The 26,947-nt window shown below is 50.0% G+C and overlaps 1 protein-coding gene across 1 annotated transcript in view; it reads left to right on the forward strand.

The window, feature by feature from the left end:
* The window catches only part of ERI3 (ERI1 exoribonuclease family member 3), a 143,084-nt gene that overhangs the window by 9,363 nt on the left and 106,774 nt on the right, over positions 1-26,947 (forward strand). The window contains 2 exon segments of the mRNA XM_007507846.3: positions 16,978-17,094; positions 23,530-23,589. Of these exon segments, the coding sequence (XP_007507908.2) occupies positions 16,978-17,094; positions 23,530-23,589 (177 nt within the window).

The following is a 26,947-nucleotide window of genomic DNA, read 5'->3' on the forward strand; positions in this document are numbered from 1 at the left end:
TATATTCAAGTCATTCACCCATTCTGAGTTTATCTTGGTGTAGGGGGTAAGATGTTGATCCAAACCTAATCTCTCCCACACTGTCTTCCAATTTTCCCAGCAGTTTTTATCAAATAGTGTATTTGGGTCCCAAAAGCTGTGATCTTTGGGCTTATCATAGACTGTCTTGCTGAGTCTATTTATTACCCCAAGTCTATTCCACTAATCCTCCTTTCTGTCTCTTAGCCAGTACCATATTGTTTTGATGACCACTGCTTTGTAGTATAGTTTGAGATCTGGGACTTTGAGGCCTCCTTCCTTCACTTTTTTTTCATTATTTTCCTGAATATCAGATAAAGGAGTTTTTGGAGGTGTCCTAGAGTGCTGAGCCAGCTTCTGAGACATGGAGAGTGAAGGAGAACTCTGCTTGCTCTGTGCAATCCAGGCTAATGAGCCATTGGACCCATTGCCTTTAAGTGTCTCTCCAAGGCCCTGGTTTAGGTGAATAGGCCCACCTTGGCATCCTGTTTGGTCAGGTACCTGTTTCCTGCTTGCTCACCCTAGGCCTGAAGTCAGTGAGCCAGGTGAGAAGCTAGGAGAACAGGCTGAGAATACCATGAGTGCAGCTCATTTGCACAATGGAAGCTGGAGTGGCCAGGAGCTGAGCAAGAAGGCCCAGGACCGAATACTAACATGGTGCTCTGGGACAGCTTCTCCTGCTCTCACCCTCGGCCTGTCTCTACCTCTAATCCTCTCCTCTGAGAGAAGGCCCAGCACAACAAAGCAGATTCCGGTTTCAGGACTGTTCTTCTCGTCAGCCTTATTTGCTAGGATTAACGAAAGGGAGAGGGGACAGGCCTTGAGGACTGCCCCATAATGAGAGATGGGTAAGGAGGACAACATGTATGCCAGCCCTCATCCAGGGAAAATATAGACTGAGGCATCCCAAGGCCAGGACTGGAGAGGAACCATAGGGCTTGGGAAGCCTGGCGGAGGACTCTGGGACAGTATACAGAAGAAGCCTGGGCAAAGAACACAGGCTTCATATGGCACATGAGCTGGCACAGTTGTGAATTAACACTGGGTGCTGTGAGCTCCTTGCGCCTCCCCCCTACTCTGCTAAGTGGAAGAGTGGTGAGTGGGTCTTCCTTGGCAGCTGTTTGCAAGCTGGGACTGGGGACTAATATCCTATCCAGAAGGTGGTTGTGGCTTTGGGGTAGGACTGTCTAGTGTTTTCTGGGGAGAGTGGGACCCAAGGAAAATAGCCTGTGAGGGAGGCCTCAGGGCTCCAGGGACATTGAGCAGGCCAGGATTTTTAAGAACTGGGTGTGGTGCTTGGGGGTGCCCAGAGGAAATGCTTCCTAGGTCTTCCTTTCTGGGTGGCCCTTTCTTGTTAGGGGGTCTGCATGCTTGGGGGGAAGGATTTGAAGGGAAAGAAAGGAAGGAAGAGAACTCTGAGGAAGAACGTGTAGGTGAAATGGGAGAACTGGGCAGAGAGGGCACTTGTGCCTCTTGCTATGGTGCTCCCCGAGTTCATCTGGATTTGGAGCCTGCCCTGGGTTTTGTTCTGGCAGACAGGAGGCCTAGAAAAGGCCTGACCCACCTGTCCCTTTGTAGAACTGGGAGCCAGCACAGGGAAGCTAGTTTTGACAGGAAGGGAGGGGAGGAGACAGAAGATGGATCCCTGAAGGCTAAAAGAGTTTGTCCCCCATGAGGAGAGCCTCAACCCAGCTCTCTTTGACTGTGACTTCTCTGTGAGGCATGCAGTCTTCTGTCTTCTGACCCTTAGCAATGGGGATATGAGTGGAAGGGTCAGGTTGTCTGGGCAGTAGAAGCAGCATTGCCATCCCATAGTGATGGGCAGTCTGGTCAGGGTTTGGCCTCAGTGCTGTTGCTTGGATAAGAGCCAAGGTCCAGAGAATTCAGACTAGACCAAGATCCCAGCCCTGTCATATTGCTGCCTTCCTGGGTGACCTGGGGGAGGTTCTTGCCCTATTCAACTCACAGGAAAGCAGAGGGAGCCCTTCAGGAAGTGGGGATAGAAGGCATTGTTGCTGCCTTGAGGACTGACTCGTTGCCCACTGTTCCCTGAAGTCATATTGACTGTCTTCCTGTCACTAACCTTGTCCACATCTGGGGACCCAGGGCTGACTGCAGACCACCCCATCCCTCCAGCACCACAGCCCAGCACACTGGTTGTCTGATTAATAGAGCAGTTGTTGGGGATCCCTCACTTACTGGGGGACCCTAGGCAAATCACTTTGTTGGGAAATTGGCTAATTGGGGCAGTTTGGGCGTGTGCACCGAGCGTGGCCTCTGGGGATTCCTGGTGACCTTTTGCTATGAGCCTCCCTGGTCGGTGCCTTGTCTTCGAGGCGAAGATAGGACCCTCCCTTTGAGGGGAGAGCAGGAAGGGAGCCCTCAGATGACAGATATGTCCTTGCCAGGTGAGTCTGCTCTTGGATTTGGCTGGGTCTTCTCCCTGCCTCCCTCTCTGCTCTCCCTTTGATTGTTGGTGCCCAACAGAGCCTGCATAAGAGCAGTAACCTGCCTCAGTGGCCCCATGGAGCTGTGTCCTTCCTGCCTGGGGGTCCTGAAATTTGTTTCCATTAATTTCACGATAGATGGATGTGTCCTGGCAGCTGCACAGAAATCTTTGGTGCCAGCTTCTGCTTTGAAGGATCTGCTTAGCAGAGGCTACTAACATCCCGGCACTTTTTATAACCAGCTTTGGAAAAGATTGGAGCCCGTATGCTTTAGTGTGGTGTGAGTTCAGGCACCTACATCCACATATCCACATATATGGCATCCCAAGGGACGTGTATTTTTCCAGTGGGCTGTGATCATTGGACTTTATTTGTGACTTGTAGCATCATCTGTTTTCTAAAAACTCAGGTTGAGGTAAAGTAAATGGTGTGTGTGTGTGTCTGTACACATACACTCTCTCTCTCTCTCTCTCTCTCTCTCTCTTTCTCTCTCACACACACACACACACACACACACACACCTAGTTGTCTGTGTTCAAGCTCTTTAATGGCCTTGAGGTTGACATGGGGTGGGGGGAGAGGAAGAGAGGAAGAAATAAGCCTTTTCAAGCCCTGATTTCCTCACCGTCCTCCCCCTGAAACTTGGAGGCGTCCGCTCTCATCTGTCAAAGTGCAGATCAACAATTAAAACACAAATAGCCAAATGCCAAAGATGACCTGGAGCACAAAGCAGCTGACAAACAAGTCCGGACAAATCGACGGATAATTTATAAGCTTGGCCCTAAAATCTAATTATTTGGCAATTCGAATTTGCAGCCAGCCAGGGCTCTGCAATAAATTTAACCCGCCATAAATTATTTAGGAGCCGTCTTCGGTGTAAATCAAAACCACGAGTGTTTGTTTAAGAAATAAGCTCCTTGTGCATAAAATGACTTCAAAAAAATACAAACCAGAGAACTGAAACAAACTGGGTTGTTTCTTTCCAATGCAGAGGTGGCACCTGGATCCCTCAGGTACTGAGACCCCATCCTCTGCATGGACTGACTCCCTCTTCTTTCTTCCTGCCCTTGTGTGTACTGAGTGACTCCACCCTTGCTAAGCTTGGCTCCCATACATGCACATTCTCTCCCCTCCATCCCATTCTTTACAGAACTCTGTTTCTAGGACCTGCACCCCCATCCCCATTGACCTGCCCTCCCCCCTGAGGAAACTGGCTCTCTGGACTTTCCCTACCTCTGAGGTACTGCCCCTCCTCAGGGATCCCCCTCTTTACAGAGCCTGGCTTCTAGAACCTCTTCTCCAAGGACTTGCCCCCTAAAGAAACTGACTCTCAGATCTTTCCCCCTCCCCACAGAGGTTCCCCCTCTTTACAGAGCCTAGTTCCCAAGACATCACCCCACAACTCCCTGAACCTCTCTCTTGAAGAAGTGGCTCTCAGGACTCTCCTCCTCACTGAGGGATCCCCTTCCCCACAACCTTGCTGCAAGGCATACCCTCTTTACCACCACCACTGAAGGACCCTTTCCCATTCAGAGGTGCCTCTCTCCAGAACTTTTCCCCCCAAACCCTACTTGGGTTCTCTGGGCTTTCAAAACTGGCCATGCTGGGAACCTCTTTCCTTTGTCTCTTTTTCCTATTGTTGATTATCCTCATCATCTTCTACCTCCTATTCATGCTCTATTGAACAGAGCTGGAGAAAAATCGCAAAACTATGCTGATGAGGTATTTATGGCATTATGTAAATTGTATTTTATTATACACATTCATATTATTATACAATCTCAACTGGGCTCTCACTGCAGTAAGACAATCCTTCTATACTTCATCTTACACTTTCTAAGATGATTCGCTTATCCCACTCTGTACAGCAGCTATTCTGAATGTTCCCACCTCTCCTCAAGCCTCTGACATCATCTTTCCCCTTAGTCTTTCAGCAGACCTCCTCACCACATACTTGACCCCAAAAATTGACACCATTAACCAAAAGTTCTTCTTTCTCTCCTCCTCATCCCACATTCCTCATAGATTCCCCCTCCCACTTCTTGTGGGTCACTTGAAGAAGTTGGCTCTTCTCTGCACACACACTTGATCCTGTCTCATCCCCTCTTCTCCTAGCCCCCACTGTCATTCCCTACTCTCCTATATTGTTCTCTCTCGATCAGCTGGCTCCTTTCCTGCTGTCTACACACTTCATGCTTAAAAAGCCCTTGCTTAATCTGATCATCTCCACTAATTCTTGTCTTATATCTCACTTCCCCTTCTTGACTAAACTTTTTTTTTAACCTTTATCTGTCCTCTTAGAATCAATACCAAGTATTGGTATGAAGGCAGAAGAGTGGTAAGAGGAAGGCAATGGGAGTTAAGTGACTTGCCCAGGCCACACAGCTAGAAAATAGAGGTCAGATTTGAATCCAGGACCTCCCATGTCCAGGCCTGACATTCTATTCCACTGAGCCACCTAGCTGCCCCTTTGACTAAATGTTGTAAGACGGTCATCCATAATTGATGTCTCTCCTTCCACTTTCTCCTTAATTCTCTACAGACTGACTTCTTATCTCATAAACTACCCTCTCCAAGTTCCAGCAATCTCTTAATTACCAAATCAAATAACCTTTTCTCATCCTTATTCTTCTTGACCTCTGCAGCCTTTGACATTGTCCACCACCCTCTTCTCCTGGATACTCTGCTATAAATGTTTGATTCCACTGTTTCTTGGTTCTTCTTTTACCTGCCTGACTCCTCCGTGTCCATTTAAATCACACCTCTAAGCATCACTCACTGTGTCCCTCAAGGCTCAGTCCTAGGCTTTTTCCCACTATCTTATTTAGTGATTAGCTTCGCTGTCAATTATTATCTCTATGCAGATGATTTCCAGGCCTACACATTCACCCTGTCTTCTATAACATCAACTGCCCAGACATCTTCAACTCAATGTGTCTGAAATAGACCTTGTTCTTTTCCCCACCTCTTCCTCTTCCTCCCTTTCCTTTTGACTCCTCTCAGGCTCCCAGGCATTCAATCCTTGACTTTTCAGTTGAACTCAAAAGGTTTGTCTCCATTCCCACATTTGAACAATGGAAATGAGAATGACCACTGCCTTCTGGGCTGGTGTAAGGACCGAATGAGATGACAAACGTAAAATGCTTTGCAGATTTGGTCCAATCCAGATGCTGACGGTATCTGTCTCTTATAGACCTAGTTCTTTGACTGTTGTCTCTCCCGTTAGACTGGGAGCTTCCTAAGGACAGGAGTTGTGCTTAGCACTAGGCCTGGCACATGATTATCGTTCATTCTTCATTTTGAAGAGGCCCAGTGACATCATGGGGGGGATGTCTTTATTTGGGCATGAATTGAATTGAAGGGAGGCAGAGGTACATAAAGTAATTGGCCTTATTCTTCTAGAGTCCTTGAAGTCCAATGATGAGACAAAAGTCAGGACAACACTGGCATATAGTAGGTGATTAATAAATGCTTGTTGACTTAAGTTGCAATGCTCGTATGAAATACAGTATTGTCTGCCCAGGGCAAAGTACGGGAGGATTATTTCCTTATAACTGAAAGCTAAGATTCTCTTAATCTAGTCTAAGATCACTTAAGCTTTTTGGGCTTCTACGTGGAAATGCCTTCAGGTGCCCAATTTTCTTGCCAAGGCTCCTTCTCTCTTAGGCTGACCATAGACTCCTTCCCTCCTTTACAACCCCTGGGGACAAAATCCAGAACTGTTGCTCCACTCCCCACCCACCCTCATTCTCCTCTCCCCCTTCCTAATTGTCATCGAGGGCACATGTGAGAATATATGGACTACATATAAAGAAAATAAATACCAAGAAAACGTTAAGGAAGGTCATTTGGGAGGGGGAATCAAGAAAGGCTTCATGTGGTAGCTGGCGCTTGAACTGCGTATTGAAGAAAGAGGTGAGGAGGGAGGGAGTTCTAGGTGTAGGGGACTTCCTCGAAGGCAGAGACAGGAGATGGAATGCCAGGTGTGGTGAACATATAAAAGTCAGATTTGCCTGGATTGTAGAGCACTGGATGGAGAGTAATGTCCAATCAAGCTGAAAGATAAGTTGGAGCTTATTTGGGAAGAGCTCTTTAAAAGCTTAATGAAAGGACAGCCAGGTAGCCCAGTGAATAGAGCACCAGGCCTAGAGTTGAGAGGACCTAGGTTCAAATCTAGCCTCAGACATTTCCTACCTGTGTTACTCTGGCCTAGTCACTTAACCCCCATTGCCTAGCCTTTGCCACTCTTCTGTCTTAGAATTGATACTAACATAGAAGGTAAGAGTTCAAAAAAGAGAAAAAAAACCTAAATGTGTTTATATTTTATTCTGAAGGCAATGTTGAACCACTGGAGTTCACTGGGAGGAGGACTGCCTCCGCCTAAGGGAAATCACTTGGTGTTAAATATGGAAATGGGGAGAAATTTGAGGCAGAGAGACCAATTAGGAGATTAAGTAATCTAGGAAAAGCATGCCAATAACTAGAACTAAGGGAGTTACTGTGTGATTGGAGAGGAATCAAGGAATTGTGGGAAGATGGTGATGTGTTAGGATCTGAAAGAGCCTTGATTCTACTGACACCCCCAGCAAATCTCTAAAAATGTACCAGAAGGAGCAATGATGAAGAAAACCAAAGAGAAGTGGCTGGAAACTCTTCTCTCCAGATCAAGACTACACAAAGACTGTCAGAGTCTGGCACAAGGCCTGAATTTAGGAAACAAGACCAGACCAGCACCAAGGCAGGAGGACTTAGGCAGACCTTCCCCCCCCCCCCCCATTCAAGCTATAACTGAACCTCAGTGGATCAGAGGGCCAGGGAAACATCTGGATTCTTGCAGGATGCCTGTTACCAGAACAGTCAGTGACATTTGATTGGGACCTGACAGGGTCACAATAAGGGATGAAGCTGTTTCTGGTTTGGGGATTATGCAATGAAAAGGAACAGAAGTAGCCAGAGCCAAAACCAAAGTTAAGACACCAAAAGTTCAGCCCAAACCTAGGACTTCCTGCACAGCCCAGGGTTTTAGTTACTGCTAAGACCATCTGAGAGTCTGAAAGAGGAAAGCCTAACCCAAACATAAAACCCTGAGCCATAAACAGAGGCTGGAGATAGGAATAAACAGAAGACAATTCCTTACATAACTAAGAAATATTCTGGACTTAGAGAATCTCAAGTTAGAACCCAGAAGAATGGAGGATTTCCATTAGAAGTCCAGGTAGAGCCTCAGAGAAAGAGCACCCTATAGCCACTACCTGACTACCTGGAAGAAGTGAGACAAGAGATAAAAGATGGAATGCTCAAGGAGACAGTAACAAGAGAGGAAAGAATAGAAAGGAGAATGAGGAACTTAAAACAGCCGGTTTTAACTTTACCTATGTATTGAACTCTTCTAAAATTAAAATGGACCAAATAGAAAGCAACAACTCTTGGAGACAAGATACATGTTTTAAGAAAATCAAAAGATAGGAAAACCCGAAGAAAGCACAATGTCAAAAACAATTGACCTCAGGATAGCTAGGTGGTTCAATGTATTGAGAGCCAGGCCAGGAGACAGGAGGTCCTGGGTTCAAATTTGGCCTCAGACACTTCCTAGCTGTGTGACCCTGGGTAGGTCCTTTAACTCGCATTGCCTAGCCCTTATGCTCTTTTGCCTTGGAATCAATACTTGGTATTGACTCTTAAGATAGGAAGACAAGGGTTTAAAACAACAAAATAATCGACCTTGAAAACAGGTCTAGGAGAAAGAATCTAAGGATCCCTGGGGCCTGCTCTGGCCTTGCTGAGGCTGCTGAGTATTGACCTGGCTATGTTGGTGGGAGCGTTTTTTTTTTTTCTTGGAAGCTAATTTACCTCTCTTTTAACTTAATTTTTCTTTCTATTTCCACATTGTTCATTTTTGTAAGTGAATAGTCATATAAAACCAAAACCCCAAAACATAAACCCAAATAAACGAGTAAACAATTGTATGTTTTCATCTGCATTCTGACTTCAACAGTTCTTTCTCTGGAGATGGATAGCATTCTTTGTCCTAAGTCCTTCAGAATTGTCTTTGATCACTGTATCACTGAGAGTAGCTAAACCTATCACAGTTGTTCATTCTGTAATATTGCTGTTACTGTGTACAATATTTTCCTGGTTCTGCTTAATTTCACTCTGCAAGAGTTCTTGTAGGTCTTTTCTAAATTTTTCTGAAATCATCCTGATTATCATTCCTTATAGCATAATATCACCATCATATGCCACAGTTTGTTCAGCCATTCCCTAATTGAAGAACATCCCTTCAGTTTCCAATTCTTTGTCACCACAAAAAGAGCAGCTATAAATATTTTTGTACAAGTAGGCCCCACCTTTAAAAAAAAAATCTCTGGAATACAGAGCTAGTAGAGATGTTACTTGAAGAAAGGGTCTGCATTTTTTATATCCCTTTGGACTTAATTTCAAATTTCCCTCCAGAATCATTGGATCAGTTTACAACTCTACCAGCAACACATTTGTGTCCCAATTTTGCCACATCCCCTCCAATATTTATCACTTTACTGTCATATTGGTCAATCTGAGAGGTATGAGGTGGTACCTCAGAATTGTTTTAATTTGCATTTCTATAATCAAGAGGGATTTAGAACATTTTTTCATATGATTATTGATAGCTTTGATTTCTTCATCTGAAAACTGCTTATTCATATAGTGGAAGTGTTTTTGTAAGTGCTGTTTTATTCTTGTCTCCTGCTCCGAGACCATTACATTTGCTGCCTTGCCTTCTACCTCCTCCTGCTTGTCTTTACTCAGAGTTTCTATAGAATTCCAACAGACATTTTGTGCACTCTTGGTTTGTATGGAAAAGTTTATGAAAATCATACCCCATTCCCCAGAGCCTGGTTTGGTTTCAAGAAATCAAAAAATCCGTTTCAAGAAATCAAAAAGTGAAAACTGCCCTGATCTCTTAGAACTAGAGGGCAAAGTAAAATTAGAAAGACTCTTAACCAATCCTCCTGAAAGAGACCTCAAAATGAAAGCTCCCAGGAACATCATAGCCAAAATCCAAAGCTTTCAGGGTAAAGAGAAAATGTTACCATCAGCCAGAAAGAAAGAATTCAGGTACCAAGGATATACAATCTGGATCACAAAAGATTTGGCAATTGCCACTATAAAGGAAAGAACTTAGAATATTCTATTCTAAAGGGAAAAAGAGAAAGACTTACAACCAAAAAATAACCTGTCCAGCAAAATTGAGTATAACCTTAGGGGATAAAATGGACCTGACTTTAGTAAAGCAGAGGATTTCTAAGCATGACTGATAAAGAAGCCAGATGGAATAGACCCTCTGAAATGGAAACATAGGAATCAAGGGAAACCTAGAACAGTAAGTATATTTCATCCTCTGGAAGGACCTGACTGCCTGATAATTTGTTCACATTCTAATAGGAGAAGAAGAAACACGGGTCTTCTCAGACCCTTGATGTCTTCAGGGGCCACAGAGAACATTAAATAAGACAGGGGGCCTGAGGGGACTCTATTCTGTTTTGATGATCTAAGAAGAAGCAAGAAATGAGAATATGCTGAGGATTTGGGGATTGAGGAGGAGAGGAAGGAAATAACTAACTCTCTCTCTCTCTCTCTCTCTCTCTCTCACACACACACACACACACACACACACACAGACACACACACACACACACAGACACATGAAATACATGAAGTCCAAACTAAGTAACTATGGATTTCATCTTACTTGTGTCAGCCCAGTATTCTGGCCTGTCAAGGTCTTTTTGACTCTTGATTCTGCTCCCTTCTAGCATTGTGCCCTCTGTAGATCTGATTACATGCCAGCTATTCCTGTATCCTAGTCATGGATAAAATGTTAACTAGCTCAGGGCCAAGCATAAATCCCTTGGGTACTCCACTGGAGACTTTCTACCACACTGACATCAAGCCATTTAAAAGCTAGTCTTTGAGACTTGAGACTGCTGATCATTACAATGATCGGCTCTGATTCCAGGGGACTCTGGAACAGGCTCCTGACAGGAAGGATGGACTCAAGATGCAGAATCAGACAAGACATTTTCAGACACAGCCAGAGTGGGAATTATTTTACTCATCTGTAAATATTTGTGATTGAATGTTGTGAACAGAAAGCAAAAAAAAAAAGTGTTACTAGGGCATCCTTTTTAAAAAAAATGCAGAGAAGACAGAAGGAAGGTTAGAAAGAAGCACAGACAAGCAGGATAACTTTGAAATCTACAGGTTGAACTAATTATTGTATACTTCAAAAGAAAAGGAAATGACATAATAGGGACCTGCAATTTCATGCGCAGTCCTTTTTCTATTCTATTGTGTATGTGGAAAGGTCCACTTTGTTTGGTGTCTAAATTCAGAATTAAAAAAAAAAAACCCAATAACAGTATTTTCTGAATCTAGCCATTTAGCCAGTTCTGAATATATCAGATTATTTTATTATCTAGTCTACATTTTTCTTCTCTACGAGAATGGTCTTGAGCTTTTTTATGGAATGCTTGATAAAAAATTAGGTCAGCTCTCTCCTCAGCATTCTTCTGATCTACCAGTTTAGTAACCAAGTCAAAATATTGGTTTGGCAAGACCTATCCTTGATGAAGCCGGACTGGCTCATCCTTGTCACTGCTTCCCTTTCTAGGTGTTTGCCAACCATCTCTTTGATGTTAATGATCTCTGTTACAAATTTTCCAGGAATCCAAATGAAGCTCCATTGACTTTGCAGACTGTTCTCCTTTTTCAAAAATCAGGACTTTCTTTCCCTTTTCTAGCCTTGAGGTCCCTGTCCTATTTTCCATAATCTTTGAGGTATTTCTAACAGTGTCTGTCACAGTGTTGACTCATATTGATCTTACACTAATCCTCCCTCCTTCTCTCCACCAGCTCCCCATCATTTTCTTTTTTTCCTTTTCTTTTTAAGCCCATACCTTCTACCTTGGAAACAATGCAGTATATGGGTTCCAAGGCAGAAGAGTGGTCAGGGTGAGACAATAGGGATTAAGTGACTTGCCCAAGGTGGTACAGCTAGGAAGTGTCTGAGGCCAGATTTGAACTCCATCTCCAGGCTGGCTCTCTATCCACTAAGCAAGCTGCCTGCTCCTGCCTCTCCCCTCCACCCCCCAGGCATTTTCAGTAAACTGCTGTTTCCCCCATTTTGTCCCTGAGAGGTTGATATCTGTATTCCAAGTGGAAGACATTTTAGTTATTCTCCATACATTTCTCCCTGTGTGACTTGGCTCCATGGTACTGGCCTGCCAGGATAGGTTGTAATAGAGGTGAGCCTAGGGAATGCCTTCTGGACACTGGGGGTGGCTTGTGCAAAGGGTGGCTGGAACAAAAACTGGGTGGGGAAGAATTGTGGGATGTAGTACAGAACAGGTAGGCACAAGCCAGATGGAACCTGACTGAGGAGTTGCTGTTTTATCCTAGAGTCAGCGAATGAACAGATTCCCAGGGTGATTGGAATGGTGGAGTTTGGGTTAATGAGGAAAGCAGGAAGCAGGAAGTTCAGAACAGGAAGCTGAATGAATGCTACCATTAATGTGGATACTGAGCCTGTTCAGGATTACCGAAAGACATACCCACTGCAGCCTTGGGCCTGGCTGTTCGTGTCCATTGGAGGTGTGGGGTCTCTGGCGGGGTGATATTAGTTTTAAAAAATTCAGTTCAGCAGATAGATCCGTGCTGTCCAGGCAGCCTGTTCCCTCTGGGATGGAGACTGTTTTAGAAGAAGGAAGGAACTGGGCCTGGCCAGGAGAGGACCAGGGCCACCAGACATGTTGGGGAAAGGCAAACCTGGCTGTCTTAGGAACACAGGATCCAGAGCTTTGAGATCACCCTACCCCAGCCTCTCATGGAGGAGAGGTTGCAGCCCAGCCTAGACAGGAGGAAGGACTTGTATCTTCCAGGATCAGAAGTCAAATAACAGCCAGGACTCAGAGCCCAAACCCTCGGACTCCCAATCCCATGGTCTTCCGGAGACCCTCCACTTCAGAGAGGCTTGTCTTCTGTCTTGTCAATCATCAAACATTTATTAAGCATTTGCTGTGTGCCAGGCACTATGCTAAGTCCTGGACATACAAAAAGAGGCATAAGACAGGCCCGGCCTTCAAGGAGCTTGCCATCTAGTGTGCTTGGAGTCGCAGAGGAGTCCAGCCAGTAACTGCTTGGATGGCCTCACTTGGATGACACTGGGGGCTTTACAGACTCCTGGACAATCTTTGTTGGTGCCAGGTTGAGGGGACCAGCTCTTGCCTCCAAGCTTGGAGTCTCCCACAGGCTTCACAATAGAAGCTCGATTTGGAACCCTTTGGTCACTTCCCCCCTCTGCCCGGTGCTGCCTCCACTTCAGTCACTATTCTCATCTCTCCCTTCCCTCGCCTCACCTAGCCTTGGACACTGGCTCTGAGAGGGGAGCTTTTACCTCATCTTGTCCTGCACCAGGCCACGGTGCCATTTCCGGGCAATCTCCACCCCATGCCATCATGGCTTACCTTTTCCCCCCGAATCTCCCTTGCTTCCCACCTCCCCTCATGTTTCCCTCCTATTAAAAGAGAAGCTTCTTGAGGGCAGAGATTGTCTTGCTCACTTGTATTTGTATACCCAGGACTGGTCTATGCTAAGTGCTAATTTAGTGCTCCATCCATCCATCTATCTCTGGGTTTCCCCAAAGTGGGTGCCTGTGGATCTTGTTATACCTCGTGGGCGTCTTGGCTCTTGGCTTGGTGAGCCGGGCAGCTTGTCTGTGGTTGGTCTGAAGGGGAATGTGTGGACCTGTCTCTCTCCTCCCGCCTCCATCACAGCCCATCAGTTACCAGATCATCCCCATCCATTTTCTCAGCCACCATCCTAATCCATCCCAGGCGAACCTGCCCCGCTCAGTCTGTGATCCACCAGCAAACCTTTATTAAACACGGACTCGGGGTCACTCAGGGCGGGCCTGAATGGGTTCTCTGCCTCTAATCTCTCCCCTTTCAGGCTGTCCTTTGCCCCGTTGCCAGAATCCTTTTCCTGATGCACAGATGTAGCTATGGTGCTCCTCAACCTTCAGGGGCTCCCTGCTTCCCTAAGTCCCACTCCTATACCTGGCCTTGAAGGCCTGACATGACCTGGCCTCCTTTCCTTTCCAGGTTTATCTCCTTTTAATATACTTTTCATATACTTGGAATTCCTGGGCACCTTGTCCCTTCTGCATTGGATGTTCCTTGGCCTTCCCAGGCTCCTTCTAGCTGTTCATTGTGGGTCCTCATTGGGCCTGCAGACCTCTCTGGGCATGTTGTTCTCTGTTCTCCTGAACCTAAACTCTTCTCTTCACCCCCTACCTGATGGCAGTTCCTGGGTTAGTCTAACCATGGCAAGAGGGATGGTTTTCCTGGGTTATTTATTTCTCTTCCTGCCCTTCCCTCTAGGGTCTGGCCAGGTCTTTCCTGGACAGAGGGAGAGGAGACCATGGGGTGGTGGCCAGTGGTGGCCAACAGTGTCTCTGTTCCCTTTGGCACTCTTGGTCACGGGAGCTGAAGTGCTTAGCATTTCATAAGAAATACTAATGAAATTCTCAATCTGTAATAGCATTCTGGATATCTAAAACAAGCCATGTGCTTGTACCAAAGTGGAAAGAGATCAACTTTAAACCATAAATTCTTGGTAATAGCGGTTTTTCCCCTTTTATTTATGTTTGATAGATATTTTTGTTTCCAGAGGAATGTCAACTCTTAATTTCATAATGTATCATGGGCTTAAGAAAATTGAATTTAATAAAGGCCAAAGATGAATGGCACCCTTAAAGGTCCCAACACTTGTCTTTATTAGCAGGACAAACTGCAGGTCTCCAAACACTGCTTCTCTCCAAATGAAAGTTTAAATGAAAAGTACCCTTGTGTCACAAGTTAAATTTCATTGTGGGTCTGGCTAACGTGGTTAGTGAGGAGTTGCCTTAGATACCAGGGCAGCAAACCCTGTCAGACAGTTGGGGAGGGAAATGTTCCCTGTTAGGGAGGGGGGCAGCCTACAGAGAGGGGCCAGTCCCCAGGAGGGCCTCCCTCTCGTGAATATTGTCTCCTGGGCCAGGTATGCGGGAGAGCCCCTGCGATTTAGCTGGATGTTTGTTTTGTCAGAAAACCAGGTGGGCTCCAGCCTCCCCCTGGGCATTGTCTGTTGTCAAGCCTGGGAAGAAGCCCAGGCCCCCTTCCTACCCCCCCCCCCCAACCACACTGTTCTGCGGTCAGTCAGCTTTGGGAGGGTGACTTGAGCTGTCCTCTGCCTGGGCCTAGGCTTTGGAGATTGTATTGGAAAGAGAGGTATAGCCCACCCAGGGTGGTGCTGACAGGGGGCTCCACGATTCTTGGGCCCAGGAGGATCTCTGCCCCCATTCCTGGGAGAGCCTTTTTCTGGACTGAGGCTGGCCTGTGTGGTTATTGAGGGGGGCCGGCTGCGCAGGGATGGGGGCCGTGAGGGTGTGCTGTGGGGCCTCCCTCCAGGCCCAGAGCAGTACCATCTCCTCTCTGCAGTGGCTGCCTTTCCCACATGCTAATTTTACTCGGAGGAGTTTGCTTTTATTTATTTTTTTATTATTTCCTATTTGTCTCTTCCAGATGTTTTCAGGGCAGTTTTTTTTTGTTGTAAACTAATTCCATTCATGTTTTAAAAATTTATGAAAGCGCTAATAAAAATGTCAAAGTGGTAAAAATGTTAGCTTTTCCTCTGTTTTGATTAAATTTCGCAAACTGTTTTTGAATATTAAAAAGCAATAATTTTTTGTATTCTCTCCCCTCCCCCTTGCTCTCCCCTACCTCCCCTCCTCCTCCCTCCTCCCCCCCCACCTTGGAGCCCCCCTTCTCCCCGAGCGGTTGGGGAGGCAGCGGCTCCAGGAACCATCACTCCACCGGCTCATTTGCACGCCAGAACCTTGGTGCTGTGCATCTCTATTAAATAACGGAGACAAATTAATCTTGGAGACACCAAACAAATTGTCCCTCCTGCTCCTCCTCCTCCTCCATTAAGTTCCTGGGCTTGTGGGGGGGGGGTACTGGGCGGGGGAAGGGGGCTCTTGGTGGTTTTATCCAGTCTCTTTCTCCTTTTTGGCTTCAGACTTTCTTATTTTTTTAAGAAATAATTAAGGAGCCCATCTCCCTGGCACGGTGTGAACTTTCTATGAACAGATCGGTGCCCATTTCTGACGGCGGGTCATTTGTATCCTTGGCGGTCCTGTTGATAAATCACTGTTCTTTGGTTCCCCTGCCGGCTGCCAGCAGAGACACATGGGCAGGCTGGCAGGCAGAGGCTGGTGTTTGGGTACAGGCGGGGGAGACTCTCGTCCCCCCCCCCCCCCCGCAGGGCTGCGGTTCTGGGATCTAGCTGGGGTGGAGACCCCCTTCCCCATCTTTGAGAAAAAGCTTCATTTCAGCATGAATATTAGCAAACCTTCCGAGTAGTAGACGGGTGCTGACGGGAGCCCCTCTGTCCCGGGGCCCTGGACCTCTGACCCTGCTGACCGCCCTCTTCTTGGTTTGGGGGCCCTTCTCCCTCCCCTGACTGGGGGGGGCGCAGTGTCGGCAGGGGCCCGGGTCCTGGCGTCCCAGTTTGGATCCAGCCTCCTACCTTACGTAAACGGGTGTCATTGACCCTCTGCCTCCATCTCCTCAGCGGCCGCAGGGCCCCTGCAGCTTGGCTTTAAGATATTGGGACAGCTCTGCGTCCCTGCCTGCTCCTGGGCACGCCTGCAGGAGGAGACGCGGCTAGCCCTTCCTGGGACCTGCCCGCCATCTGGGAGCGGGATGCTCCCCAGAGCCCGGGCCAGCCCAGCAGCTCTGCCAGCACCGTGCTTGGCTGTGCACAGCAGAGCTTACTAAATGCTGGCCGGCACCCTGGGGGACTCGCTCGCCCCAGGTCACCGAGCTGAGTTAGCGAGCCACCACGGGGGCTTGGGCCTTCTGGGGCGCTCTGCTGGGCTCTGCCTAGAGCTCGGAACAGCAGTTGGCTGAGGGGCCTCCTAGCAGTCTCCTGCCACCAGGCCTTTGCTTGGACTGGCCCTCCTGCCGGGAATGCCTTTTAGAAGTTCAGCTCAGCTGAGGCACATCTTCTGTCACCTTCGCTGTTCGTTTTCCCTCTGCCTCCTTTATGTAGCTCTCCTGGAAGGAAAGCTGCTTGAAGGCAGGGACCATTTCCACGTTGCCTTCACGTCTGTGATGCTGATCCCATTTCCTTTCTGGTCCAGATCTATGATTTCATCAGTCTGGGGAAATGCCAGTGAGGAAACTCCCTCTGCCCTTGCAGGTGGTTTAGAGAGCGGCCTGGGGTCCGAGGGGGGGCTTGCCCATGGTCAGTCTAAGGCAGAGGCAGGACTGGCTTCCAGGCCGTCCTGAGGCCGAGGCTTAGCCTCCCCATCCTCTAGGCTGGGCTTCCGCACAGGAAGGGATTCCCAGGTGTATGTTGGGGGGCAGCCGATTATTCTAAAGATGTCTCTCCCCCCTTCCCCTGCCCCGTCTTCTCTCTCCTCTCGCTGTAGGAAATCATCGAGTTCCCCATCCTGAAGTTAAACGGCCAGACGATGGAAATCGAGTCCACGTTCCACATGTACGTGCAGCCGGCTGTCCACCCTCAGCTGACCCCGTTCTGTACGGAGGTGAGGAGCGGAGGGGGTAGATCGAGGCTGGGCAGGGAGCTGGGGGGATGGGCTGGTTCCCTTTGCCCGAGGTCCCTCCTGAGGCCAGCCTCATCTGTGCTCTGGCCTCTTCCTGCCGCCAGCAGCCTCCCTCGAGCACAGGGCTTGGCTCTGGGCCCCGGGCCGGGCTGCCTGGGCACACACTGCCGTTGGAGTGGGAGCTGCCGGGCTTCCTGGAGCTTTGTCTCCCTGAGAATCTCTAATATTGCCGCCCCACTAATGTCACTAAGAAAAATTGCCCTCTTTTGGACAGTCACCTTCTCCCACATCCATATAAATGAAAGAGACAGGGCGCAAACAGCGCCTAACCAACCAGAAAATGACATTCCTGCTATGTAGAAGACCAGAGCGAGCCGAGCCGCCGGGCCCCCTCCATCGCCTCCTCTCCGGGCTGGGAGCTGGGCCCCAGCCCGGCCAGGACCGACTCTCACGCTCTGTAAGGCTGCGGTTAGTAGCGAGCTAGCTGGCGTTTAGGTGGCGCCTACTGTGTGCAGACACCTTACAAATAGCCTCTCGGCCCTTGGCAGTGTAGCCAGGTTCTCCCCGAGTCCTTAGAGCTTGCTCCCTTCCTCCCCTCTCCCCACCTCCTCTCCACCATCAGCCCCTCCGTGCCCTCCAAGGACCCTCCCTTGGGGTGCAAGGCCAGACTGTGGCCCCTCCTCCACGCTCGGCCCTCGGGATAGCATAGCCAGAGCTATCTGGACCCAGCTGGGGAGGTCCAGCTCTGTGCTGGGCATTGGGTGGGAGGGAAATGTTTGGGGGCCTTTGGGGAAGGGGGGAGGGATTTGGTGGTGTTCAATGAGGCCCTGACCCAGGGTCACCTGGAGAATGTTTTTAGTGGGTCCCCTAGATGGCTGCTGGACAGTGCTGGACACCAAGTCAGCAAGTGAGCTCCTTAAAAGTGCTTGTGGGCTTCCTGAGAGGCCTGTCTTGTCTGGCATCTTCTCCTCTCCCTCCCTGCCCAGGTCCTTTGTTCCTCGCCACCTTTCTCCGTGGCACTTTCTTCTCTGAGCCCTGAAAGGGGGGGGAGGGGACAGGGAAAGGGGGAGGGAGAGAGAGAGAGGGGGGGGGAGAGAGAGGGAGAGGGAGAGTGGGGAGGGAGAGAGAGAGGGAGGGGGGAGGGAGAGAGAGAGAGAGACAGAGAGAGAGAGAGAAAAGGAGAGGGGGGGGGAGAGAGAGAGAGAGAGGGAGGGAGAGAGAAAAGGAGAGAGAGAAGGAGAGAGAGAGAGAGAGAGAGAGGGAGAGGGAGAGTGGGGAGGGAGAGAGAGAGGGAGGGGGGAGGGAGAGAGAGAGAGAGACAGAGACAGAGAGAGAAACAGAGAGAGAGACAGAGAGAGAGAGAGAAAAGGAGAGGGGGGGAGAGAGAGAGAGAGAGGGAGGGACAGAGAAAAGGAGAGAGAGAGGGAGGGAGAGAGAGAGAGAGAGAGAGACAGAGAGAGAGAGAGAGAGAGGGAGAGGGAGAGTGGGGAGGGAGAGAGAGAGTGAGGGGGGAGGGAGAGAGAGAGAGACAGAGACAGAGAGAGAGAAACAGAGAGAGAGACAGAGAGAGAGAGAGAAAAGGAGGGGGGGGGAGAGAGAGAGAGAGAGAGAGAGAGAGAGAGAGAGAGAGAGAGAGAGGGAGGGAGAGAGAAAAGGAGAGAGAGAGGGAGAGAGAGAGAGGCGGAGGCAGGGAGGCTTATCCTCATGCCACATTGTTGAGGCTGTTTCTGGGGCCTGTGCCTCCCAAGGGGACCCTGGTCTCTCCTTGGGTCGCTCCTAGCATGAGGATCTTTGCTCTCCTCCCAGACCCCTGGTGCAGTTAATGGTCCTGTCAGGAGTGGCAGCCTGTGCCAGGAAGATTGAAACATGAACAAGGAGCCCGTTAGTCAAACCCAAGCCTGACCGTGGCCGGCCGGCCCCTCCCCTTCCTGGGAGCAGTGGCCGGAGGGTGCGGGGAGTGAGCCCTCTTGTCCCCAGCTTCTCCGTAAGCAGTATGTGCCCTGGTCCAGGATGCGGCTTGGCCAGAGAGCGGATGAGATGGGCTCATCCTCCGCGTGTGTCTATCCATTCTGTTAAATGCCAGGAAAGGGTTTTGTCTCTCACATCTGTACTTAAAAGGGGGAGATTTATGGGTCTCTTTGTCTGGGAAGAAAGAGCAGACCTGATTGTCAGATTGCACGCCAGAGTCAAGTGCTTCTGTAATCAGCACACCGTCTCCCTGTTGCTGGCAGAGTCTGATGGTCCTAGAGATAAACTCTGCAAGGAGAAAGCCCGGGACGGACGCTGACATGGGTCTGTGGGCCGTGGCGGCTGATGCCCGCTCCTCCTCCTCTCCAGCTCGGGCTCTGAGGGGTCCCTCTGGAGCCCCCGAGGCTCGTTTGTAGTGAGCAGCCTCTGGGCCTGGAGCCTGCCTAGGGCCTGCTTCTCGGCTCCCAGTCCTTGGTCCAGAGGAGGAAGCTTTGGAGAGTCAGCCACAAGTGGGGATGAGCCTCTGCCGCAGCGAGAAGGATTTAAGGCCAGGCCCAAAGAAGGACTTCCCCACAGAAATCATTGGCTGCATGGAGCCCAGGACCTCGAGTCAGGAAGTTCAGTTCAGGTCCCTTCTGGGCAGCCTGGGCAGATCCCTTCATCCCTATCACCCTGAGTTTCTCCTCTAAAACAAGGGCAACAATGGCGTGTCTCCCAGGGTTGTAAAGACAAAGCGAGATCTCTGGCAAACTTTAATGTGCTCCTGAAAGGCTCACTATCTGTAGTAGGAGGAATAACAGTGCCCAGGCACCCTCTCCCTGGGACTTGCCAGCAACCCTAGAAGCAGGTACTGTAGGTATCATTGCTCCCATTTTACAGGGGAAGAGATTGGAGTTTGTGGCCCCATTCACAGGTCCTGAGGGTCCCAGGTGGGACCTGATTACAGCCCCAGCACTCTGCCCTCTGCTCGAATGAGCAGGTCTTGGCATGGGAACCTCCCTGGGGACCAGGGAGGAAACATCCTTTCCTCTCACTCGCGCCCCCACTTTGCTTAGACAATGTGCCCACAGCAGGTGCTCACGTGGTCTCTTCCCCCGGAGTGTCAGCGCAGAGAGGCTACCTTCCTCATTGCCCTCAGGGCTATCTCTTAGGGGCCTGCTGTGGTCTCTGCCATTCTGTCCCTCTCCGCTGGGCTTCGGCTAACCCAGAGAAAGCTGTGCTTCTCACCTGACACCCAAGCCATTTTCCCACTGGAACTCAGCAGAGTCCAGAGCTCCTCATATCTCCTTCCTCTCCCAAGGAGGCCAGCCTTTTCCACGCCAGGAGCGTCCTCTCAGCCTTGGCCCCAGATCTCTTCAGAGTAGCTCCTGACCTAGGGAGGATGTGCATCCCTCTCTGTCACCCCCATACTCAGTTCCAGTGGCTCCCCAACACCTCTAGCATCCAGCATACAATTCTGTTTGTTCCAAGTGCATCCTAACCTGCAACCTCCCTTCTAGTCTTCTGACAACTCATGCCCCCTCACATGGTCTGTGATCCCAGGGCACTGACCTCCCAGTTGTTTCTCCAACAGGATCCTCTCTCCCGCAGCTCTGGGTATTTTCCCCATCGCCGAGTACTCTCCCTCTTAGCTTTGCCATCGGGCTTTTCTGTCTGCCTGCGTGTCCCCACCACAGTGGCCTTTCTTCCAGGAAGCCTTTCCCAGGCTCCCTTAATGCCAGCACTTTCCCTCTATTGATTCTCTCCAGTTTTTCCTCTATACATCTTGTTTGGACCCAGATTTCTGCATGTTGCCCCCTGTTAGTCTGTGTACTCCTTGAGGGCAGTCACTGGTTCCTGCCTTTATATCTACAGCACTTAGTGTACGCCCTGTGTGCTTCATCAGTGTGACTGATTGATTGACTCGTTAGGCGCAGGCAGGATGAACCCACAGAAGCCAGAGCAGGGAGAGCTCTTGGTCTTATAGGCCCCTGAGGCCCTAGCCATTGACCCGCTTGGGATGAGGTGCCCAACATGGACTCCTGATGAGGGACCTTCTCCTCTGTGGCAGGCCCTGGGCTGGCTGCTGGCAACACAAATAGGGACACAAAGGAAGCGGACTTTGCCCCACAGGGAACGGACATTCTAATTTATACACAAGTACGTTCAAAATAGGGACAAAGGAAATGCCAAGCATCTGGGGAAGTGCCTAGCCTAGTGCCCCTGGGTGGCATTGCCAACACCAGAGGAGCTCTGGGTCTGAGGTGGCCTGTCCTCTGGCTGTTAGGATTGGTAGGCTCTGGCATGCCCTGTAGACACAGAGGCTCCAGCTCTGGCTGCTGCTTGTCCGTCTCCCTGGGCAGTGAGACCTTGGCACTGCCCCTTCTGGAGTATTTGTGCCCCCTTCTCCAGGGCTTTTCTTAGGGCCACCAGCCTTGGCCTTGACCCTTTGCCTTGGACTCCCTAGACAAGGAAAGGGTGCAGAGGGGACTTTCCTCTGAAACGAAAACAGGGAGGGTCTGCTGCTGGTGAGAATGGAGTAAAAGAATGGTGTCGTTAATCTTTTTAATTTATTTTCCTGTTCGACCATGGGAAGTCTGTAGGCAGTCGCTGTTACCCAATTAAAATACAGATTAATATAAAAACAGTTTCCAGAGTATCAAATGGAGTGCTATGGCCCTCCACTTCTTTAAGATTCCACCTAATAATGACTTGAGGAACTCTAGGGCCCACCTGGAGGAGTGTGGCAGTGGCATCAGGGGCAGCAAGGATCTTGCCCTTAGAGCTGATCGCTCTGCCCTTTCAGTCAGGGGTTTGGTATTCTTTAAATCTAGTGAGAGGGGGCAGCTGGGTAGCTCAGTGGATGGAGAGCCAAGCCTAGAGATGGGAGGTCCTAGGTTCAAATCTGGCCTCAGACACTTCCCAGCTGTGTGACCCTGGGCAGGTCTCTTGACCCCCATTGCCTAGCCCTTACCACTCTTCTGCCTTGGAGCCAGTATACAGCATTGACTCCAAGAGGGAAGGTCAGGGTTTAAAAAAATAAAAAATAAATCTAGTGAGAACCTAATTAGTGTTTGATCTTAAAATCTCTGCCCCCTCCATGAAAAGAGGTGGTTGGTGGCTCCAGTCCCTTCCTGGTACCACAATTGGAACTGTCCCTCTGAGCTGGCCTGAGATGACCAGGATAGGCTCCTGGGGGGGGGGGGGGGAGATACTAACCCATAGACATGGAGGATGGGCTAGGGCTCTGCATTTTGTCTCTGCCTTGTATAGCTGTTCAGCTTCCTTGCCTCAGTTTCCACATTTATAGTCTCCCTTTCTGCTACCTGAGAGGTGAATGCTGGAGACGGGGCTGTGAAAACCGTGCTTCCTCCTGCCCCTCTGCCCCCAAGCTCCCTGTTGGTCAAGTGTGGGAGTGTGCAGGAACAAGACCCCAGGGGGAGGGGGGAGGAGGTAGGGAATGGGCCAGCCTCCTTGCAGAAGGAAGAAATTGTGGGCCTGTTGGGGTTGGTATTATTCCTGTTATTTAGAGCACAGGTAGTTTTGGGAATGCCCCTCATTTCTCAGGATATTTCTGAGGCTGAGGAATGTGGCCCTAGTGAAGAGGTGAGAAAATGAGCCTTCCTCCCTTCCTGTAGAGGTGGGCACTGAGGGTGCGGAGTATTGTGTGTCCTAGTGGTCTCTGTTGTTGGTTAGTTTTGCCAAACTATTGTTCCTTTTTTCCTCTCTTTGTTATTAAAGATGACTCCTGACTAGGGGACCAGGATGGGTTATATTTAGAAATAAATAGGATATGAAAACAAACCATGTCCAGAACTTAAGAGTGGGCATAGCCAGACATCTGTACTTAGACCCACCCACACAGCACAGAGGTATGGGCACTTCCAGGGTGCAGATCCTTCCTTGTGCAGAGGCAGGCCATTGCCCTCCTATGTCTGGTCACCAGCACTGGGTCACTGCTGTCTGGGCAGGGCTGTGAGTGCCAGCCTCCAGGGCCATGCCCAGGGATTGTGCTGGGGCTTGGGCTGAAGGTTCCAGGGAGCACCAGCTCCCAGGTGTGAGGAAATGGATACAAGGGTAGAAAGCCATAGGGGCCATAACTCCTCCAAGAGGAGTTTGGTCTCATGGGGAGAAGATGATGTGTTTGTGAGTGGAATCAGGCCAAAGGTGGGGTTCCAGAGGCTTGGGGTGGCTTCCTGGAGGAGGGGATGGCTGAAGGAGGCTTTGAAGGACTAAAGACAAAGAGAGGGCAGAACAGCAATCAGGAGACAGCTTGGGTTCTGGGTTTGTCCCATGGGGGGCTGCTGCCAGATTGGGGAGGGGAGGGCCTCAGGCATCAGCTAGAGTTCTTGTTGTATACTCTAGGCAGTGGGGAGCCACAGTTAGAGACTGAGGAGGGGAGAAGCTCCTCTTTAGAGGCCTTGGGCTTGCTGCTTCTGGGTTCAATATGCTGTGTTTCTCTCCTTTCAGCTGACTGGAATCATCCAAGGCATGGTGGATGGCCAGCCGAGTCTCCAGCAAGTGCTTGAGGTAGGTCTGCTGACCCTTCTGTCCTTTGTCCCTCTCCCCCGGGAATCCAGCAGGGGCATCGGACCATAATATGGCTTCACTAGAATCCCATTTATTGTCTCTGTGTGGATGTCCAAAGTCCACCAGCGGCCAGGTGAGGCCCTGATGGGCACCCATCGTGGGCAGCCTTAGCCCTTCGGAGGTCTTGCTTGGGCCAGGGGGTGGCTCTGCTAGCTGCTGACTTCTCCTCTTCCTCCTTCCCTGTCCCCTCATCTCTCTTTTTCTGTCTTCTCCCTTCTCTGGTATCTTCTTGCCGTGGCCTCTTCCCTCTCCCTTCTTCCTCCCTCTCCTCCAGGTGAGCTTCCAGCTGAGCAGACATCTGTCCTTTGGCCCCCAGTGGGTTTGGGGCTTTGTTTTTGTTTAGCTGCAAATGTTGGCTCCTCGTGGCATGTGAGCACTTCATTAACTGCACAGCCTCGGCCCCGTGCCCTCCCCGAGGCTGGCTTTGTTTGCTCTCGCTCCTCCAGGAAGGGGCCGGCCGCCGGGCTGGCACCCCCTCCCTGGGCTGGGCTGCCTGTCAGGGTGTGCAGTCTGCACCAGGTAATGATTCTTAATCAGAATAATTACGATTGCCTGTGTGAGGGAAATCAAATTAAAGGCTTTGGAGGCCTCGCGGAGAGCACACGTGTAGGCTGGGCTTGCTCCTCGGGGAGTGGGGAAAGGTTAAGGCGGCTGTTCCTCGTCCTTCCGTCCCTTGGGGCGTGAGGCAGCGGTTGAGCGCCGGCTCTCTGGGCAGAGCCATCCCTTCCTCTGCCCCTGCACCGGCCTGGCCTCAGCGGGCAAGGACATCTTAGAGATCTCTTAGCTGATGGGCTCCTGTGGCTTTTCCTTAACCCAATAAATAAAGCCAAAACTAGGCGGGTTCTGGGGGGAGGGGAGGGGGAAGGCCCGTGTGTGGCCCCTCTGCCACTGGCCCTGCCCTTGGTGGCGTTGGGGTGGGGTGCAAATAGGAGAGCAGGGGCCATCCCCCAAAGCTGCTGCCTCTGACTCCTTCATGCGTTGTGCTGGGTCTGGGCCTGGGGGCTCCGGAAGGCTTTTTGGTGGGTGGTAGCTTGGTGTGCATGTCTTACCTTTGGTCTGAGCCTCCAGGGGCTGTCCAAACCAGCTGTGGCCACATTGGGCCATTGCCCGGATCTAGCTCAGTGGCAGCCTAGGCAAGAGGGATTTGGGTGGGACTCGCCCCAGCAGTCATTGGGCCTGCTCACTGCAGCCGGTGGGGGTGCCGGCCTTTTGGAACGAGGCTATTAGATGTGGACATGACTGGTCTGGGTTGTCAGAAAGCCCCCGTGATGGAGCCCCTTGTGCTGGGTTGTACAGAGGATGGAGGAGTCTGACAGCAGGCAAGTGAGTGTAGTGCGTCCTGGCAAGCTGGGAGGAAAGTGGAGGACTCCAGGATGGTGCCATGGGGTGAGGGGGGAGGGGAATCGCATGCACACCCTCACTGTGTGACTCCTGAGCAGGGAACCTCACTGAAAGCCATTCCCTGACCTCAGCTGGCTTTGCCATCCACTGCAACCCGCAGCTCTTCTTGTACCGGTGAGGCTGATTCTTTTTGAACCCAAGGGCAAATCTTTATCCTGGTAAACATTATCTTCCCCACTTTGGCCCAGCCTTCTGCCCTGCTGGGGCCTGGGGATCGGGGAGCTCTGAGAATGTGGCAAGAGAAACAAATAGAGGGGCTGTGACCTGCAGAGGCACTTCTGGGGGAAGGGAATAAGCATTTCTATAGCACCTACTGTATGCTAGTGACAAATAACAATCCTAGGAAGTGGGTGCTATTGTTATTCCCATTTTCTAGTTGAGAAAACTGAGGCAAACGGGGGACATGCCTTGCCCAGGGTCACACAGCTAGGAAGTGCCTGAGGCTATATTTGAACCGCCCCACTTTCTCCAAGTGTTCTTCATGTGTCCTCATGGTCACGTCCAGACACTCTCAGCTTGTGAATTCCTTCCAGAAATACGGGGCCCAGGACCAGGGACAAATGGAGCAGCCCCTCTGAGCCCCTGCACATGCTGATTCAGTGCATTCTCTCGAGTCCACTGACTGTGGACCCATATGAACCTTGAAGCCCACCGAGACCTGCATGTTTTCGGATGACCTGCTTGGTTGGCATCTGCCTTTTACTTGTGAGATTGATTTTCTGAACTCAAGAGTACGGGACTTGACATCTATTCCTTTTGCATTTCATATGATTAGTTATGGCCCAGTGAGCCATCCAGCCTGCCAATACCCTTTTGGATCCTGACTCTTACTGTTGTGTTAGCTCTCCCTCTCCTTCAAATGGGATGGTCAGTGACATCCCTGCAGCATTAAACAGTGCAGGGCCAAGCCTAGAGAGAGTCCTGAGGCACTCCACTGGAGACCTCAGACCAATAATAACTACCCTTTGGGCCTGGCCATTAAGCTTCTGTCTGAAGCCAAATAATCCCGTTACCAGTCAACTTCTGTCTCTCTTCGTCTTCTGACAAGATTGAGAAATACTTTGTCAAGTACTTGGCTGAAAACTCAGTGCCTGGTCCTCCCAGGTAGTCTTTCCTGGCTGGCTCTCCTGCCCACTTACCCTTTAATAATCTGCTAGAGCATTTGTTCCTTGGCCTGGAGATGGCTGATTTCTCCCCTTCTCTTGGTTCCAGGCCCCTTTTTCCCAGAAGATGCTCAAAGAGGACCAAAGTGACCTCAGTATGTCAGTTAGTGTATGGTAACCAGTCAGACCGTGATAGCCACATGAGCCTTTGGGCTGGGCCTGTCTCTGAATTGGTGCATCTTATGTTTCTTTTGAGCAGTAATACTGTAATTCTGCTTTGCTCCTAGAGCACAGGGCTGCTTTTGTGCCAGTCTCTCCCATGTCTTACAATGGACGCCAAAGCTCTTCAGAGAGACCTTGAGAGTGCCCCTTTAGTGTTTCTTCTGATCTCCAGGTGAGGTCTCTGTAAAAGTCTTTTAGGCAAACTTAGTATGGAGCCTCAATGTCCCATCTTCGGACCATGCCACTAAGCCCTTGGCAATTCTCTGCTTTTCCACCTTGTTCTCTGTTTTTCCCTGATTCAGACTTCGTGCGGGGAATTCCCAGATCTCTCTCCCAAGCTTCATCCTTGATCTCTGACAGCCTCTTGAACTGATTCACTTGGGTGTCCCATTGGCTCCTCAGGCTGAGCATGGCCAAAATAATTCATGATCTTTCCCTCTAAACACCTTTCCTAACCCTTTTCTAAACACCCTTATTTCTGCTAAAGTCACCACCCTCTTTCCAGTGCTCCAGGCTTACAACCTTAGTGGCATCCTCAACTCCTCATTCTCACTCACCTCTTGCCAAATCCT

Source organism: Monodelphis domestica, chromosome 2 (genome assembly GCF_027887165.1).
Source record: "Monodelphis domestica isolate mMonDom1 chromosome 2, mMonDom1.pri, whole genome shotgun sequence".
Lineage (NCBI taxonomy): Eukaryota > Metazoa > Chordata > Mammalia > Didelphimorphia > Didelphidae > Monodelphis > Monodelphis domestica.